The sequence below is a fragment of the Macaca fascicularis genome, chromosome 16 (assembly GCF_037993035.2).
Source record: "Macaca fascicularis isolate 582-1 chromosome 16, T2T-MFA8v1.1".
Lineage (NCBI taxonomy): Eukaryota > Metazoa > Chordata > Mammalia > Primates > Cercopithecidae > Macaca > Macaca fascicularis.
In genome coordinates, this window is record NC_088390.1 from 88452965 (window position 1) to 88469484 (window position 16520).

At 55.4% G+C, this 16520-nt stretch overlaps 1 protein-coding gene across 3 annotated transcripts; it reads right to left on the reverse strand.

The window, feature by feature from the left end:
* Positions 1-12637: 12637 nt before the first annotated feature.
* Positions 12638-16461, reverse strand: RFNG (RFNG O-fucosylpeptide 3-beta-N-acetylglucosaminyltransferase). 3 transcript variants are annotated; one of them, XR_012426361.1, is made up of 8 exons: positions 16152-16461; positions 15538-15993; positions 15318-15423; positions 15058-15211; positions 14590-14678; positions 14349-14514; positions 13699-13784; positions 12638-13569 (listed from the first exon to the last, which is right to left on the reverse strand). XR_012426361.1 is itself a non-coding variant. In XM_045376439.2 (8 exons), exons 1-8 carry the CDS (start codon positions 16416-16418, stop codon positions 13488-13490), a joined length of 999 nt encoding a protein of 332 aa, XP_045232374.2. In that variant the 5' UTR covers positions 16419-16461; the 3' UTR covers positions 12638-13487. The 3 variants fall into 3 exon arrangements, 2 of the variants coding, with proteins under 2 accessions (XP_045232374.2, XP_073877086.1); XM_045376439.2 differs by having other exon boundaries at positions 15945-15993; XM_074020985.1 differs by lacking the exon at positions 16152-16461 and having other exon boundaries at positions 15538-15728.
* Between the last annotated feature and the right edge of the window lie 59 nt (positions 16462-16520).

Below are 16520 nucleotides of genomic sequence, written 5' to 3' on the forward strand. Positions count from 1 at the left end.
GCCCTTCTCATGTGGGCTGCAGGGGGTCTGTGCTGGGCTGGACCTGGACAAATGTCCTTCCAGAAACTTCTGAGCTTCCCTCTCAAATTCCTTCCTGTGGAGCCCCTTGAAAGGGGAGTTTATTTGCTTTTCCTTTTCTCAGAATGAGGCAAGTGCCCTTGAACAAAAGTGCCTGAAACCGGAGCCGGACAAGCCTACAGGGGACACCTGAGCAGGAGTGGGCGGGGCTGTAGGTTCAGGGTTCAGAGCCAAGTTCAGGGACAGGTGAGCTCTGGGGGTGTTGGAGGGACTGCCCTCGGGCATCTGCTGGGAAAGAGCTGCCTGGCCGAGCTCAGGCCTCGAGGAGGACAGTGTCCAGGTGGGGCGGGGTGGGGTGGGGGTGAATGGGTTCAGGGTGCCCGACAGAGCTGGAGAAGTAGTGGGGCACAGTACATGGCCCTGACCTGAGGCCCCTCCTGAGGTGGGGCAGCCTATACCAGGGACCCCTCAGAAAAGGGACACCTCTGCAGGCCAGGTCCCAACAGTGTCCCGGAGCAGGAGGTGGCTTGAAGGTCCTTGGAAACCTCCACATCTGGAAGGTGGGGCCGGGGGAATCCGTGGCCACATTCTCAGGGCCCCAGAACATGGCGTGGCAGGATGGTCCCTGGGCCTCCCACACAGGGTGCCCCAAGCACAGAGAGAGCTGTGGCTGAGGGGACCCCTGTACCGTCACCCTGGCCCTGCCCTCCTCATTGCTCAGCCAGAGCCCCCGCTTGTTCCAGACCCATCCTGGTCCTCCGTGGGCTACCGGGTGACCCCTGGCCCTACTGCTCCTACTGCATTAGAAGCCTTCAGTCTGCCCCGTCCCTTCTCCCCAAGGCAGGATCCCTGTGTGGCTTCTGGGCCTCCACCCCAGCCTCCCTCCTGGCCACCTGGCTCTGCTGCCTGAACCTGCCCAGCTCCCAGCCTCACTCCTGCACGTCTTCCCCCCCGCCCTCTGGGTGAAGTCGTAACCTCGAGTCACTTGAGCCTGTCCACACTGGCACGGGGCTCAGCACTGGCCACTGCCCGCTGGGCTCTTCACTTCCTCTTGGCCTCTGCACTCAGCTGGGAGTCAGCTCCTCTGAAGGTCACCCCTCTGGGCTCTTGTACCCACGGTGTGGCTCTCAGCCCCACACCCCATATCACCCATGTTCTCCATGCCTCACAGGAGCCGGAGCCCGGAGGAGGTGCTGCTCTGTGTGAGGTGCCCCAGCACCTGGCCGGCTATGTGCATCCCATAGTGTGCATCCCATGGCTGCCAAGAAGCAACGAAAGAGTGAAGGGAGCAGGGGAGAAGGAGCCTGGGGACAAGAGGTGGGAGGGAACAGGCTCAGGGGAGACAGGGAGCCTGGGGGTGAGGTGGTGGGAACAGGCTCAGGGGAGACGGGGAGCCTGGGGGGCCAGGGGGTGGGGAGGGAACAGGCTCAGGGGAGATAGGGAGCCTGCGGGTGAGGTGGTGGGAACAGGCTCAGGGGAGACGGGGAGCCTGGGACAAGGGGGTGGGGAGGGAACAGGCTCAGGGGAGACGGGGAGCCTGGGGGGCGAGGGGGTGGGGAGGGAACAGGCTCAGGGGAGACAGGGAGCCTGGGGGCGAGGGGGTGGGAGGGAACAGACTCAGGGGCACGATTTAAGAGAACAGCAACAAAGACCTCTGCCCCTTGGCTGGTTCCAGGCCTAAGGAGAAGGCTTTGTCACTCTCCTGGGACCATCACCAAGAATCGTCAGGACTGAGCCCTCAGTGGGAGCATAAATTGGTTCAACCATTGGGAAGACGTGTGGTGATTCCTCAAGGATCTAGAACCAGAAATACCACTTGACTGAGCAATCCCATTATGGGGTATATACCCAAAGGATTATAAATCATTCTACTATAAAGACACAGGCACATGTATGGAGCACTAGTCACAATAGCAAAGACTTGGAACCAACGCAAATGCCCATCAATGATAAACTAGGTAATTAAAATGTGGCAGGCCAGGTGAAGTGGCTCACGCCTGTAATCCCAGCACTTTGGGAGACCGAGGCAGGTGGATCACACGATGTCCGGAGTTCGAGCCCAGCCTGACTAACATGGAGAAACCCTGTCTCTACTAAAAATACGAAATTAGCCAGGTATGTTGGCATGTGCCTGTAATCCCAGCTACTTGGGAGGCTGAGGCAGGAGAATCACTTGAACCTGGGAGGCGGAGGTTGCAGTGAGCCAAAATCATGCCATTGCACTCCAGCCTGGGCAGCAAGAATGAAACTCTATCTCAAAAAAAAAAAAAAAGGCCGGGCGCGGTGGCTCACGCCTGTAATCCCAACACTTTGGGAGGTGGAGGTGGGCAGATCACGAGGTCAGGAGATCAAGACCACAGTAAAACCCCGTCTCTACTAAAAATACAAAAAATTAGCCAGGCACAGTGGCGGGTGCCTATAGTCCCAGCTACTCGGGAGGCTGAGGCAGGAGAACGGCATGAACCCGGGAGGCGGAGCTTGCAGTGAGACGAGATCACACCACTGCACTCCAGCCTGGGCGACAGAGCAAGACTCCGTCTCAAAAAAATAAAAGAAGAAGAAGAAGAAAATGTGGCATATATATGCCACGGAATACTATGCAGCCATAAAAAAGAGTGAGCTTGTGTCCTTTGCAGGGACATGGATGAAGCTGGAAGCCATCATTCTCAGCAAACTAACACAGGAACAGAAAATCAAACATCACATGTTCTCACTCATAAGTGGGAGTTGAACAATGAGAACACATGGACACAGGGAGGGGAACGTCACACACTGGGGCCTGTCGGAGGGTTGGGGGCGAGGGGAGGGAGAGCGTTAGGACAGAACCTAGTTCATCTGGGGCTTAAAACCTAGACACAGACACACCCACCAAACACACCCACACACCTCACACCCACACACATTCACACCCTTACACATACCCATACACACATACACCCACAACCACAAACTCCCACATCCCCCCACACCCACACCCACCCTCACACACATCCCCACATGCACCCACACATCACACACACGCATACACACACACCCTGCACTCACACCCACACACCTCCCCCCCACACACCCACACACATCCATACACTCGCCCCCACACACACCCACAAACACACCCACACACACCCCCACCACCCTACACCTTCCCACACTCCCGCACACACCCACAAACACACCCACACACACCCACACACACCCCCACCACCCTACACCTTCCCACACTCCCGCACACACCCACATACACCCACACACACCCACACACACCCCCACCACCCTACACCTTCCCACACTCCCGCACACACCCACATACACCCACACACACCCACACACACCCCCACCACCCTACACCTTCCCACACTCCCACACACACCCACATACACCCACACACACCCCCACCACCCTACACCTTCCCACACTCCCACACACACCCACATACACCCACACACACCCACACACACCCCCACCACCCTACACCTTCCCACACTCCCGCACACACCCACATACACCCACACTCACCCACACCTATGTACACACACCCTCCACACACCAACACACCCACCCACCCACACACCCACACCCGTGCACACACAACCCACACCCCCACACCCCCACACCCCACACATCCATCCCCACACACAACCCAGCACACATACCCACACACACCCCAACACACACAGCCACAAACCACAGATGCACACCACACACCCACCCACATGCACTCACACATTTCCATGCACACATAGACCCCACACATTTGCACACACCCACACAGTCCCACACACTTGCAAACACACATACCCACACACACACAGCCCCACCCCCTACACCCCTTCCACACACACACCCACAGACACCCACAAACACCCACAAACACCTACACACACCCACACACACACCCATACCGCCCCCACACACACCCACACACACATACCCAGCTTCAGGGCGCTTTCACAGGCATGTGTGTGCACACACCGGTTGTTCCACAGGGCACTGAGATAGCAGCACAGGCTCGGGGAGGGCCTCCCAGGACAGCTTTGCCTGGTTTCCCTTGCTCCCTGCTGTCCCCCGCTGTTGAGGGGCTGCCGGGCTGCAGGCTGGAGGGCTACCTGGAAGTGCCTAGTTGGGCTCTTCCTCAAGCCTGTCTGTGTTCTGTGCGGCACGCCCCTGGGAGATGAAGCTGGCCTCGTGCTCCTGCACCCGGGCCCCGCCGTGGTTCCTCAGGGGTTCTCAGGAGAGGACACCCTCCAGGCGCAGCTGGCTGCTGGGTAGGCTCTGCCCTTCCACGTACACAGGGCCCACTGCCTGCTGGCACTGAGGCTCATCTGCCAGGCCTGGGAAGCTCCATTTGGGATGTCCACCCTAGACCATCGCTGCAACCTGGCCACCCGAGACTCCACACCTGCCGCGCCGTACCCGAGACACGCAGGGAACATCTCAGCAAGTGGGCAAACCCCCGAGTGCAGCGTGGGCAAGTGACGAGTGCAGATCACTGTAGAAAGCAAGCCATGCTCCACGTCCCCTGACGCCTGGGCCCAGCCACCAGCCTCTGCCACTGTCCCTATGCATCATTCGTGTATCGTTCAAGTCTGCCACTGTCCCTATGCATTGGCCTGTTCTGCATAGTTCGTGTCTCTGCCTCTGTCCCTGTGCGTCAGCCTGTTCTGCATAGCTCGTGTAAGCAGAATCAGACAGTGTGGTCTTTGGCGACTGGCGTCACTCACTGACCATGTTTCCGGGCTCATCCTTGCGGAAGTCTGGGTCCAAACGTCACTCTGTGTGTGAATGAAGGGCAGCACTTTGTCTGGGCAGACCACAGTTCGTGCGTCTAACCATCAATCAATCGGCGCTGTTTCCACCTCTTGGCTATCACGAATAAAGCTGCTGAGAACATTCGTGTACATGTTTTTTTGTACATGTTTTTTGTGGACACATGGTTTTTTTTTTTTTTGAGACGGAGTCTCACTCTGTTGCCCAGTCTGGATGCAATGTCGCAATCTCAGCTCACTGCAACCTCCACCTCCCAGGTTCAAGCGATTCTCCAGCCTCAGCCTCCTGAGTAGCTGGGATTACAGGTGCACACCACCACGCCCAGCTAATTTTTGTATTTTTAGTAGAGATGGGGTTTCACCATGTTGGCCAGGCTGGTCTTGATCTCCTGACCTTGTGATCCATCCACCTTGGCCTCCCAAAGTGCTGGGATTACAGACATGAGAAACCATGCCCTGCCCCAGCTTTCATTCTTTTGCATGTGTATGTCCACTTGTTCCAGCATCCTTTGTTGAAAAGACTTCTTTCCCCCACTGAATTATCTTGGCACGCATGTCAAAATCATTTGGCTACAAGTGCCAGACTTTATTTCTAGACTCCATTCTCCTCAGTGACTGTATTTCCATCCTCTGTCAGTGTCTTTCTACCTGATTCTTACAGTTTTGCGCTGTTTAGAAATCTTCCAGTTTTCTTCTTTATCAGCATTGTTTCACCTCTCCTGAGTTCCTCGTATTTCCATGTGGATTTTAGGATAAGTCCGTGTTTGTCAGCCTCTTCCAAAAAGCCGGTGGGGCTTTGATGGTGACTGTGCTGCGCGTGCTGGGGAGTGTCTGGGCAGCACGGCCACTCCAGCGGTGCTGTCTTCTGATCGCAGCCACGGGATGTCTCTCCATTTAATTGGAGCTTCTTCATTTCTTTCTACAATGTTTTGCTATTTTCTGAGTATAATTTTGTGCTTCTTTTTGCTGAATTCATTCCTAAGTATTTTATTCTTTTTGGTACTATTGGAAACTGCAATCACAGCTCACTGCAGCCTCAAACTCCTGGGTTCAAATCATCCTCCCACTTCAGCCTCCCTAGTAGCTGGGACCACAGGTGCACACCACCACTCCCAGCTAATTTTTTTTTTTTAATTTTTTTGTAGAGATGGAGTTTCACTTTGTTGCCCAGCCTGGCCTTGAACTCCTGGGCTCAAACGATCCTCCCCCTTGGTCTCCCAAAACACTGGGATTGCAGGCATGAACCACATTGTGTCTGGCCTGGAATTGTTTTCTTGATTTCAATGTAAAGTTACGTGTTGCTGGCCGGGCGCGGTGGCTCACGCCTGTAATCCCAGCACTTCGGGAGGCCGAGGCAGGCGGATCACGAGGTCAGGAGATCGAGACCATCCTGGCTAACACGGTGAAACCCCATCTCTACTAAAAAATACAAAAAATTAGCTGGGCGTGGTGGTGCACGCCTGAGGCAGGAGAATGGCGTGAACCCGGGAGGCGGAGCTTGCAGTGAGTCGAGATCGCACCACTGCACTCCAGCCTGGGCGACAAAAGCGAGACTCCGTCTCAAAAAAAATAAATAAATAAAGAATAAAGTTACGTGTTGCTTGTATATAGAAAAATAAATGTATTCATTTGTACTTTGTTCCATGTGAGATTAAGAACGGTTTCTTGTCTACTGATCCTGCAAGCACGTGAACTCATTATTAGTTTGAATAGCTTTTTGTGAACGCCTTCAGATTTTGTGCATATAAGATTGTGTAATTCACTGCCGGGTGTGGTGGCTCACACCTGTAATCCCAGTACTTTGGGAGGCTGAGGTAGGCGGATCACCTGAAGTCAGGAGTTTGGATCAGCCTGACCAACATGGTGAAACCCCAACTCCACTAAAACACAAAAATTAGCTGGGCGGAGTGGTGGGCGCCTGTAATCTCAGCTACTTGGGAGGCTGAGGTGGGAGAATCGCTTGAAACCAGGAGGCGGAGGTTGCGGTGAGCCGAGATTGCACCACTGCACTTCAGCCTGGGCGGCAAGAGTGAGATTCCATCTAAAAAAAAAAAAAAAAGATTGTGTAATTCGCAATCCTTTCTTTCCAACGTGGATGACTTTTATTTCTTTTTCTTGCCTAATTGCCGTGGATAGATCCTGCAGTCGAAGAGTGGGAGCAGACATCCTTGTCTTCTTGCTGCTCTTAAGGGAAAGCATCCCCTTCTCCACCAATACATACGACTTCCTTGCACGTGTGTGTTTGCTTAACAGATGCTCTTCATCGGGCTGACGCCGCTCCCTTCGTGGCCCGGTTCGTTGAGTGTTTTCTCGTGGAGGCGTGCCGAGTTTCCCCCTACGGGCTTTCTGCATCTCGATGATAGTGTGTTTCTGTTTTTTATACTATCGATATGGGGTATTCCAGTATTTTAGTTTATTATTATTATTAGTTTTTGAGACAGGATCTGGCTCTGTTGCCCAGGCTGGAGTACAGTGGTTCAACCGTCGGCTCACCGCAACCTCTGCCTCCCTGGCTCAAGTGATCCTCCTACCTCAGTCTCTTAATTGGAATCACAGGTGCGTGCCATCAAGTCTGGCTAATTTGGGTGTTTGGGGGTGTGTGTGTGTGTGTGTGTATTTTTTGCCATGTTGCCCAAGCTAGTCTCAAATTCCTGGGTTGAAGCCATCTGCCCACCTCGGCCTCCCAAAGTGCTGGGATTATATAGGCATGAGTCACCTGGCCTGGCCCATTAACTGAGTTTTGTGTGTTAAGTCAACCTTGTATTCCTGGAACAAATACCACTAGGCTACGGCGTATAATTCTTTTCTATGTTGCTAGATTCAGTTTGCTAGTACTTGGTCGAGGATTTTTGCATCTATATTAATAAGAACTACAGGTCTGTAGTTTTCTTGTGATGCCTTTGTCTGGTTTTGGTATCAAGATAACATTGGCCTCATAGTATGAAATGGAAAGTGTTCCCTTCTCTTTTCTTTTTTAAAAAAGTTTGTGTTGGCCGGGCGCGGTGGCTCAAGCCTGTAATCCCAGCACTTTGGGAGGCCGAGACGGGTGGATCACGAGGTCAGGAGATCGAGACCATCCTGGCTAACACAGTGAAACCCCGTCTCTACTAAAAAAAAATACAAAAAAATTAGCCGGGCGAGGTGGTGGGCGCCTGTAGTCCCAGCTACTTGGGAGGCTGAGGCAGAAGAATGGCGTGAACCCGGGAGGCGGAGCTTGCAGTGAGCCGAGATCGCGCCACTGCACTCCAGCCTGGGTGACAGAGCGAGACTCCGTCTCAAAAAAAAAAAAAAAAAAAAAGTTTGTGTTAATTCTCAAAACTTGGTAAAGTTCACCAGCAAAATCGTCTGAGTTTAAGCTTGTTTTTGTGGGAATAATTTTTTTTATTACTAATTCCATCTCATTGTTATAGGTCTATCCAGATGGTCTAGTTCTTCTTGTTTTTATTTTATTTTATTTTATTTTTGAGACGGAGTCTTGCATTGTTGCCCAGGCTGGAGTGCAGTGGTGCAATCTCGGCTCACTGCAAGCTCCAACTCCCAGGTTCAAGCAATTCTTCTGCCTCAGCCTCCCGACTGGCTGGGACTACAGACCTGAGCCACTATGCCTGTAAATTGTTGTATTTTTAGTAGAGATGGGGGTTTCACCATGTTGTCCAGGCTGGTCTCAAACTCCTGATCTCAAGTGATCTGCCCACCTCAGCCTCCCAAAGTGCTGGCATTACAGGCGTGAGCCATCATGCCTGGCCTCTGTTCCTTCTTGAGTCAGTTTTGGTAGCTTGTGTGTTTCTAGGAAGTTGTCTATTTCACCTAGGTTATCTAACGTTTTGGTAAATCATTATCCATAGTATTTCCTTATAGTACTTTTTTTCTGTCTCTCACATGCACACACACACATACAGTTTTTCTCTGTCTCACACACACACACACACACACACACACACACACACACACACACACAGTTTTTCTCTTTTTTGGTCAGCCTAGCTAAAGGTTGTCAATTTTGCTAATCTTTTCTTTCCTTCTTTCTTAAAAAAAAAATTGTTTTTTTTCCTAATAGAGACAAGATCTCACTATGTCGTCCAGGTTGGTCTTGAACTCCTGGACTCAAATGATCCTTCTGCCTCCAGCCTCCCTAAGTTCTGAGATTACAGGTGTGAGTCACCATGCCCAGCCTACTCTTTTCAAATAACCAACTTTTAGGTTTTTAAAAATTGTTTTTCTATTCTCCACTCATCTCTGGCCTAATCCTTATTGCTTCCTCGTTTCTGCTAGCTTTTGGTTTAGTTTACTCTTCGTTTCTAGTTTCTTAAAGTGGAAGTTTATGTTACTGACTTGAGATTTTCTTTTTTTTTTTTTTGAGACCGAGTCTCGCCCTGTCGCCCAGGCTGGAGTGCAGTGGCCGGATCTCAGCTCACTGCAAGCTCCACCTCCCGGGTTTATGCCATTCTCCTGCCTCAGCCTCCCGAGTAGCTGGGACTACAGGTGCCCGCCACTTCACCCGGCTAGTTTTTTGTATTTTTAGCAGAGACGGGGTTTCACCGTGTTAGCCAGGATGGTCTCAATCTCCTAACCTCGTGATCCACCCGTCTCGGCCTCCCAAAGTGCTGGGATTACAGGCTTGAGCCACGGTGCCCGGCCAAGATTTTCTTTTTTAATACAGGCGTTTGCAGCCAAAATTTCCTTGGAAGTTCTGCTTTTGCTGTATCCCGTACGCGCCTGTGTTTTTGTTCTCATCACCTCAGAGGGTTTTCTATTTTTTCTTGTCCCATTTTCTTTGACCCATTTGTTATTTAGGAGCAGGTTGGTTAATTTTCACATATTTGTGAATCTCCTGATTTCCTTTTCATTATTATTATTATTTTTTTAAAAAACAGAGTCTCACTCTGTCTCCCAGGCTGGAGTGCACTGGCCCGATCTTGGCTCACTGCAAGCTCCGCCTCCCGGGTTTACTCCGTTCTCCTGCCTCAGCCTTCCAAGTAGCTGGGACTACAGGCGCCGCCACCACGCCCGGCTAATTTTTTTGTATTTTTAGTAGAGATGGGTTTCACCGTGTTAGCCAGGATGGTCTCGATCTCCTGACCTCATGATCCTCCCGCCTCAGCCTCCCAAAGTGCTGGAATTACAGGCGTGAGCCGTCATGCCCAGTTTTTTTTTTTTAGACCGAGTTTCACTCTTATCACCCAGGCTGGAGTGCAGTGGTGCAATCTTGGCTCACCGTAACCCCCATCTCCTGGGTTTAAGTGATTCTTGTGCCTCAGCCTCCTGAGTAGCTGGGATTACAGATGCCTGGCTAATTTTTGTATTTTTAGTAGAGACAGGGTTTCACCATGCTTGGCCAGGCTGGTCTCAAACTGCTGACCTCAGATAATACGACCACCTCCGCCTCCCAAAGTGCTGGGATTACAGGAATGAGCCACTGCACCCGGCCAGTTCTTCTTTAAATGTTTGGTAGAATTCAGGAGGTTTTTGATTACTGACAAGGCTGGAGTGCAGTGGCACCATCACAGCTCACTGTAGCCTCAACTTCACGGGCTGAAGCCATCCTCCTGCCTCAGCCTTCTGAGTAGCTAGGATTTCATGTACACACCACTGTGCCTAATTATCAATTTTTTTTTTGTAAAGATAGGGTCTTGCTAAATTGCCCAGGTTGTGTTCAGGTGATCCTCCCATCTCAGCCTTGCAAAGTGCTGGGATTATAAGCATGAACCACCATGCCTAGCCTCTTTTTCAATTATTATTTTATTATTTTTAAAAGTTTTTGTGGGTACATAGGAGGTATATTTATGGGGTACCTGGGATGTTTTGATACAGGCGTGTAGTGTGACAGGCACACATCACAGAGAATGGGTGTCCCCCCCTCAAGCATGTATACTCATTTTAGTATTATTATTATTATTTTTTTTGAGACAGAGTCTTGCTCTGTCGCCCAGGCTGGAGTGCAGTGGCCGGATCTCAGCTCACTGCAAGCTCCGCCTTCCGGGTTCACGCCATTCTCCTGCCTCAGCCTCCCGAGTAGCTGGGACTACAGGCGCCCGCCACCACGCCCAGCTAATTTTTTGTATTTTTAGTAGAGGTGGGGTTTCACCGGGTTCGCCAGGATGGTCTTGATCTCCTTACCTTGTGATCTACCTGCCTCAGCCTCCCAAAGTGCTGGGATTACAGGCATGAGCCACCGTGCCCGGCCTATTTTGGTATTATTTTTAAGCTGCTCCACACAGAGCAGGGCTATGCCACAGGCAGCGTGGTCCAGAGCAGCCTTGTTTTTTAATGTAAAGTTTCCGACTATAAATAACTCCATTAACAAAACGGCATCTCCTAAATTTTAAGTTCTCACCCTTGTCTGTGCTGTCCCTCTGCAGCTGAAGCCAAATGGGTCCAGCAGGGACTCGGGCCTGGGACAGCCAGAGTCTCTTCCCAGAACATTGAGTCTGGGACTGGCCCTGCCCGGGAATGGTTATCTGAATCAAAGCGGAAAACTGCTAGTTTGAAATGTCTATAAACATAACCCAACAATACAAAAGGGAGCAGCGTAATTGATCGTTTAGGAGAAAAGACTCAGGACCTCGTGGACCTGAACTTAGACAAAAAAAAAAAAGGGAGGAAAAACGAAGCACGGTGACCTCCCGGACTGGGCACTGTGCAACCTTTCAGTGTGGCTTAAACATGAACGACCATCTCCTTTCAGGTAGACAGCAATAACATGCTTTAGGTTTTAAGACTAGTGTTGATGGAGTTGAGGTGAAACGGATACATTATTTTCTCAGAGGAGCTGCAAGCTGGACTCTTGGAAAGCACGTGTCCACCAAGATTTGCTAGAGCCTCATGCCCTGGAAAAACCCACTCGGAGCACTTTGTCCCTAGACACCCTTTCTGGTGGTGCGAACGCACTCTAGTCCACGTTCCCCACACTCCAAGGACACCAGGCCCGTGTGGTACAGGCTTGGGAGGGAGGGAGGGCCATGAGGTCAGAGGAAGAGGAGTGTGCAACACCCAAACCCCGCATCCAGGGGAGCCAGCGTGCAGGACCCAAGGCCATGTGGCCAGACGCCCACCACAGACACAGGGGATACCTTCTCTTGGGGCATCCACAATTCTGCAGCAACTTTCAAAAATTCGCTATTTTCTTGCTTCTGTTGAAATGCAGGTTTTGGACTTGCTGAAATTCACCCCTGACACTTGTTCTGAACCCCAGAATTCCTCTCCCAGCCCAGAGCCTGCAGTGGACAAAGCCAGGCCCCTGGGCTTTTGGCAGTCCCAGGCCCTGGGGACCCAATCATGATTAACCTCAAGTCTCTTTGGGGTGCCCTTCTACTCCAGGCTAAGCATGAACAATTGAGACAGAAACCAGCCAACTCCACGCGGGTTATGTGGGGCCTCCTCTCTGCCCTCCATACACCCATGTACAAGTGCACACACCCACGCATGCAGACACTGCCACGCACATACCCACTGATGCACACAGACACACACATGGGTAGATACTCACCTATATGCACGTACACACTCGCTCTCCATGTGTCCACTCAGCCTTGTGTACACGGCCATGCACACCCACCCTCATACACGCCCACGTGCACCTGGCTCCACACAACACACATGAGAAGGCAAACATGACGCTCAGGAAGGCGGCCTCTCAGGGCAGCGTCCAGTGTCCATCTCTCCCGGCAGGACCCCCACATGCCACCCCTGCTGGAGGCTTTGGCTTCCAAAGAAGAATCTAGTAGGTTCAAGGCTGGGTGGGCAGGACGGCAAGGATATAGCCCTGCCTGGGACAGAGCCTTCCTGGGGGAGGAGGGGGCACGGCAGGGACCCGAGGAGAGCTGGGCTGGTGGGTGATTAAGACAGGAGCCGTGTGGAGTAAGAACAAAGCCTTTACTCGCGCTCGGCAACAGCAAAGCAGGAGGCGGAGGGGAGGTGATGGCCCCTGGCCCGTTTCCCTCCAGGGAAGGCAGCAGGCGGGGAGGTGGGTCTGCTGGGATGGGCGAGTCAGGGGCAGTCTCACCCCAGGGGGCCCCAAACAAAAGGCTCCTGCTGTTGACGGGCCCAGGCACAGTGGGGCGGGAGCATGACCCAGGAAGGAGTCCTGAGCCACAAGTCAGAGCAGAGAAACACCTCTGTGGTCCCAGTCAAGAGGCCTCCGAATGAGGCACCTGGGCTGGGAGCAAAGCTCTGGCTGAGAGCATGACCTTCCCAGGCCTGAGTCCCACTGCGGTGCCCGGCTGTGCACCCAGCCTGCAGCAGAGAGGGCAGCATCCCCCACAAAGCCTGCCAGGCTAAGCCCTTGCCATGGCTGTGGCTGGGCCAGGACCTTGATCTGGAGCCTGCTTCTTGGCACCTAGCCAGCCTGGCACCCGCCTTCAGCAACAGGTAATGGAGCCTGGATGGCAGCTCCCTCCCAGGTGCCCAGGTGCTGGGGTGGACGCCTGTTGCCGTGGGATCAACTCTGAGGCTGGGTCAGTGGGAGGGGCACTGCGGCCCCGGCCCTCAGCCTGGCTGTCTTTGTTCTCCCAAAACACCCATCACTGCAGTCCACCGGGGGCTGAGAGACGGGGGCTGCAGGCTATAGTGCCAGAGGGTGTGCCAGGTGCTTGCATCTCACTGGTATGGCCATGGCACCTGAGGGAGTCCACTGAGGCCATGGGGGGCTCCAGCTCCCTGCACCTGGGACAGAGCGAGGCAGCCCTGGGTCAGGGATGGTTGGTGTCACCGAGAGATCGGGGCACCCTGCTTCTGCCTGGGACACCAGTCCGTGTCTGGGTAGAGAAGGCAGTGGACAGACTTAAACCTGGGGAAGGAAGAAGTGGGGGTCAGGGCTGTGGGTGGAGAGAGCAGTGGAGGTCAGGGCTGTCGGTGGGCGTGCTGATGCCAGAGCCCCTGTGGGGCTGAGGGCCTGCCCATACCACTGCCCACTCACCGTGTGGGGTCCTGCTGCACGCTGAAGCCTCCAGCCACGTTCACCACGTTATGTGGGTTCTCAGGACCCCCATAGCTCAAGGTAACCTGGGAGAGAACGGTGTGGGCAGAGAGTGTGGCCTGGTCTGGTCTCGGGCCATGCTTCCCCCGGCCAGGAGCCCTGCTACAGCCCCCTTGCCCACCCACTTCTCCCCAAGTCCTCAGGGAGGCCAGGCTTGGGAACAGCATTGAAGGGTGCCATGAGCTGAGTGGGGGACACCTCAGGCGGAGCCTGGGGGACAGGAGCGAGGGATCTGAAACCTCCAGAGCAAAGCTGACCCTCATTCCGTCCCTGCTCCACGTGATGGGACCTGCTCGAGTCCCCATCAGCACACAGACCACGCCCACTGCCCAGCTGGCATGGGGCCTCCCTGGCCCGAGAACTGTGCTTCTTCCCTCGTCCCTCCACCCCAGACACCACGCCCACACCCCTTCTGTACCTGAAGACCCTGTATCCAGCAGACCAACGGGCCTTTCCAGAGTCCACCCCCAGCCACATGCAAATCCCACCTGCCTGCTCAGCCGGGCATCAGGCCAGGGCAGTGGGGCCCCTGGGGGAGTCAGGGTGAGGCAAAGCCCACGTGGCAGAAGGACGCAGAGTGGCGCCGGTACCTGCTGGAGCAAGGTGTCTGGCGGTAGCCTCTGCAGGTTCTCCAAGTGGGAGTGGAAGAGGGGGCTGTGCAGCAGGCGGGCGCCCAGAAGCCCCTCCACGATGTAGCCCACCGTGCAGTCATCCGGCAGCCGCACCTGCTCAGCCGTGCTCATGAAGCTGCCCAGGCTGGGGGGAGGCCGGTCAGCAGCTTTCAGGTCTCAGCCTCCGCCTCCCAGCCCAGGCAGCTGAACCCCTACTCACCTGGCCCACGGGCTCATCTTGAGGGCGAGGCCTCTGCTGAGGCAGAACCCGGCCCCACCAGTAGCAAACCAGAACTTGACCGTGGTCACCTGGGGATGGGGCGCCAGTCAGAGCTTCCGGGACAGGGCTTCTCACCCCTGACTCTTCATGGGACTCCCCAGGCATCTTTCTTAAGCTGCCCCTTAGGAGATCCCACTCAGGTAACAGAAGTTTCCTGGGGTAAGAGGGGCCGGGGGCTTCTGCAGGCCATTGATCCGTGGCCTGCAGACCCTCCCCACCTGGTCCAGACACCCCCTCTCTGCCCAGTACAATGAGGGCCTCCTGGCCTGCTCCTGAAACACCACGTGCAAACTACCTGGGTGGATCAGCTTGGGCCCCCAGCCCTATGCCCTTCTCAAGCCAGCTTTCCACGCCCTCTGCTGTGCCTCCTGGGCTGGCATCAAGAAAGGAATCTGCTCTGGCACTCACAGTTCTGCCACCCTGGACCCTCTCGGTGGCCTCGATGGGGTGGTCCAGGCTGGGCCGCCCCAGATAGACGTCCTGGCTGGGTGAGAAGCTGGAGAGCAGGTGCAGGAGGCTCCTGGGGTTCACATAATTGTCATCGTCCACGTGGCAAAACCACCTGTGGGCAAGGGGAGTCCTGGGCATGAGGGCCTGGCACAGCTGGACAGGAGGTCCCCACCCAGCTTGGCTCTGGGCTCTCCGTGGGTCGGGTCAGTGCCGCGTACTTGCGCCCAGACTCGATGAACTTGTCGTACTCCACGGACATCTTGCAGCAGAGGGCCTGGCGGGTGCGCACGGCCGAGCAGTTGGTGTTGATGACACGGCCACCACCTGCAAGTCGGAGACAGGGGAAGCACGCAGATAGAGTCTGGCACAGGAGTCAGGATAAGGCCTGTGCCCCACCTGCCCCCAAGGGCCAGGGCATCATGTGGCTGTCTGACATGCCTGGACTCCTTGCCTGGGTCCAACCACAGCCCTAGCCCTCACGGGCTGACCCTGCTGGTGCCCCCGAGGCTGAAGCAGACGCCATCAGTTGGGATCTCTTGAAAGGAAACAGGACGGAGGCAGCTCGTCCTGACCTGGCCTGGAAGGGCGGGTTCCCTGCTGGAGCTTCTTCAGGGGACGTGGCACTAGCCCCACGCCCTGGGAAGCAGCCAGTGTGAGAGGCTGGTGGGCAGCAGAGCTTGGCTGGCAGGGTGTGCCCTCCGCAGGCCGTGTGACTTGGGCAGCGTCGTGGCCTACCCGGGCCTCCGGAGCTTCGACAGAGAGGGGCACCCACAGCAGCGCAGTGGCCGCGGCTCGGGGGTCTCGGGGGCCAGGTCCCGCGGGCGCCGGGGCTGGGGGACACTCACCACCCTGGAGCTCGAGCTCAGGGTCGTCCCCGTCGGTGAAGATGAACGTCTGGGGGGAGAAACAACCTATGAGGCGTCGGGGGCGCTGCCCAGGCTGGGGACCGACCCGCCCCGCGCGGAGCCTCCGGGGGCTCGGGCCGGGCCTAGACCCTGGGATCCGGGGAGGGTGGGCGTGGGGCTCGCCGTTGCGATCGGGGTCCGGCGCACCTGCCGGCGGGCCCGGGAGATCCAGGTGTGCAGCAGCAGTCGCAGGCGCGGCCCGTGGTTCTTCCGGGTGGTCTTGACGGCTATGAAGACGTCGTCTGGCCGCAGGCTGGGGGCGGCGGGCCGGGACGGGGGCGCGCGCGGGGCCGGGGCGGGGGTCCGGGCCGGGCCGGGCGCGCGGGGCAGCGGCAGCGGCAGTAGCAGCAGCGCGGCCAGGGCCGCGGCCAGCGCGAGGCAGGCCCGGCACAGCGCCCCACGCGCGCGGCTCATGCGACCGCCGGGACCCCCGGCGCCGGGAGACGAGAACCGGGCCGGAGCCGTGGGTGGGCGGCGGCCCCTTTAAGAACGCAGTGGTCCCGCCCCGCCCCGCGC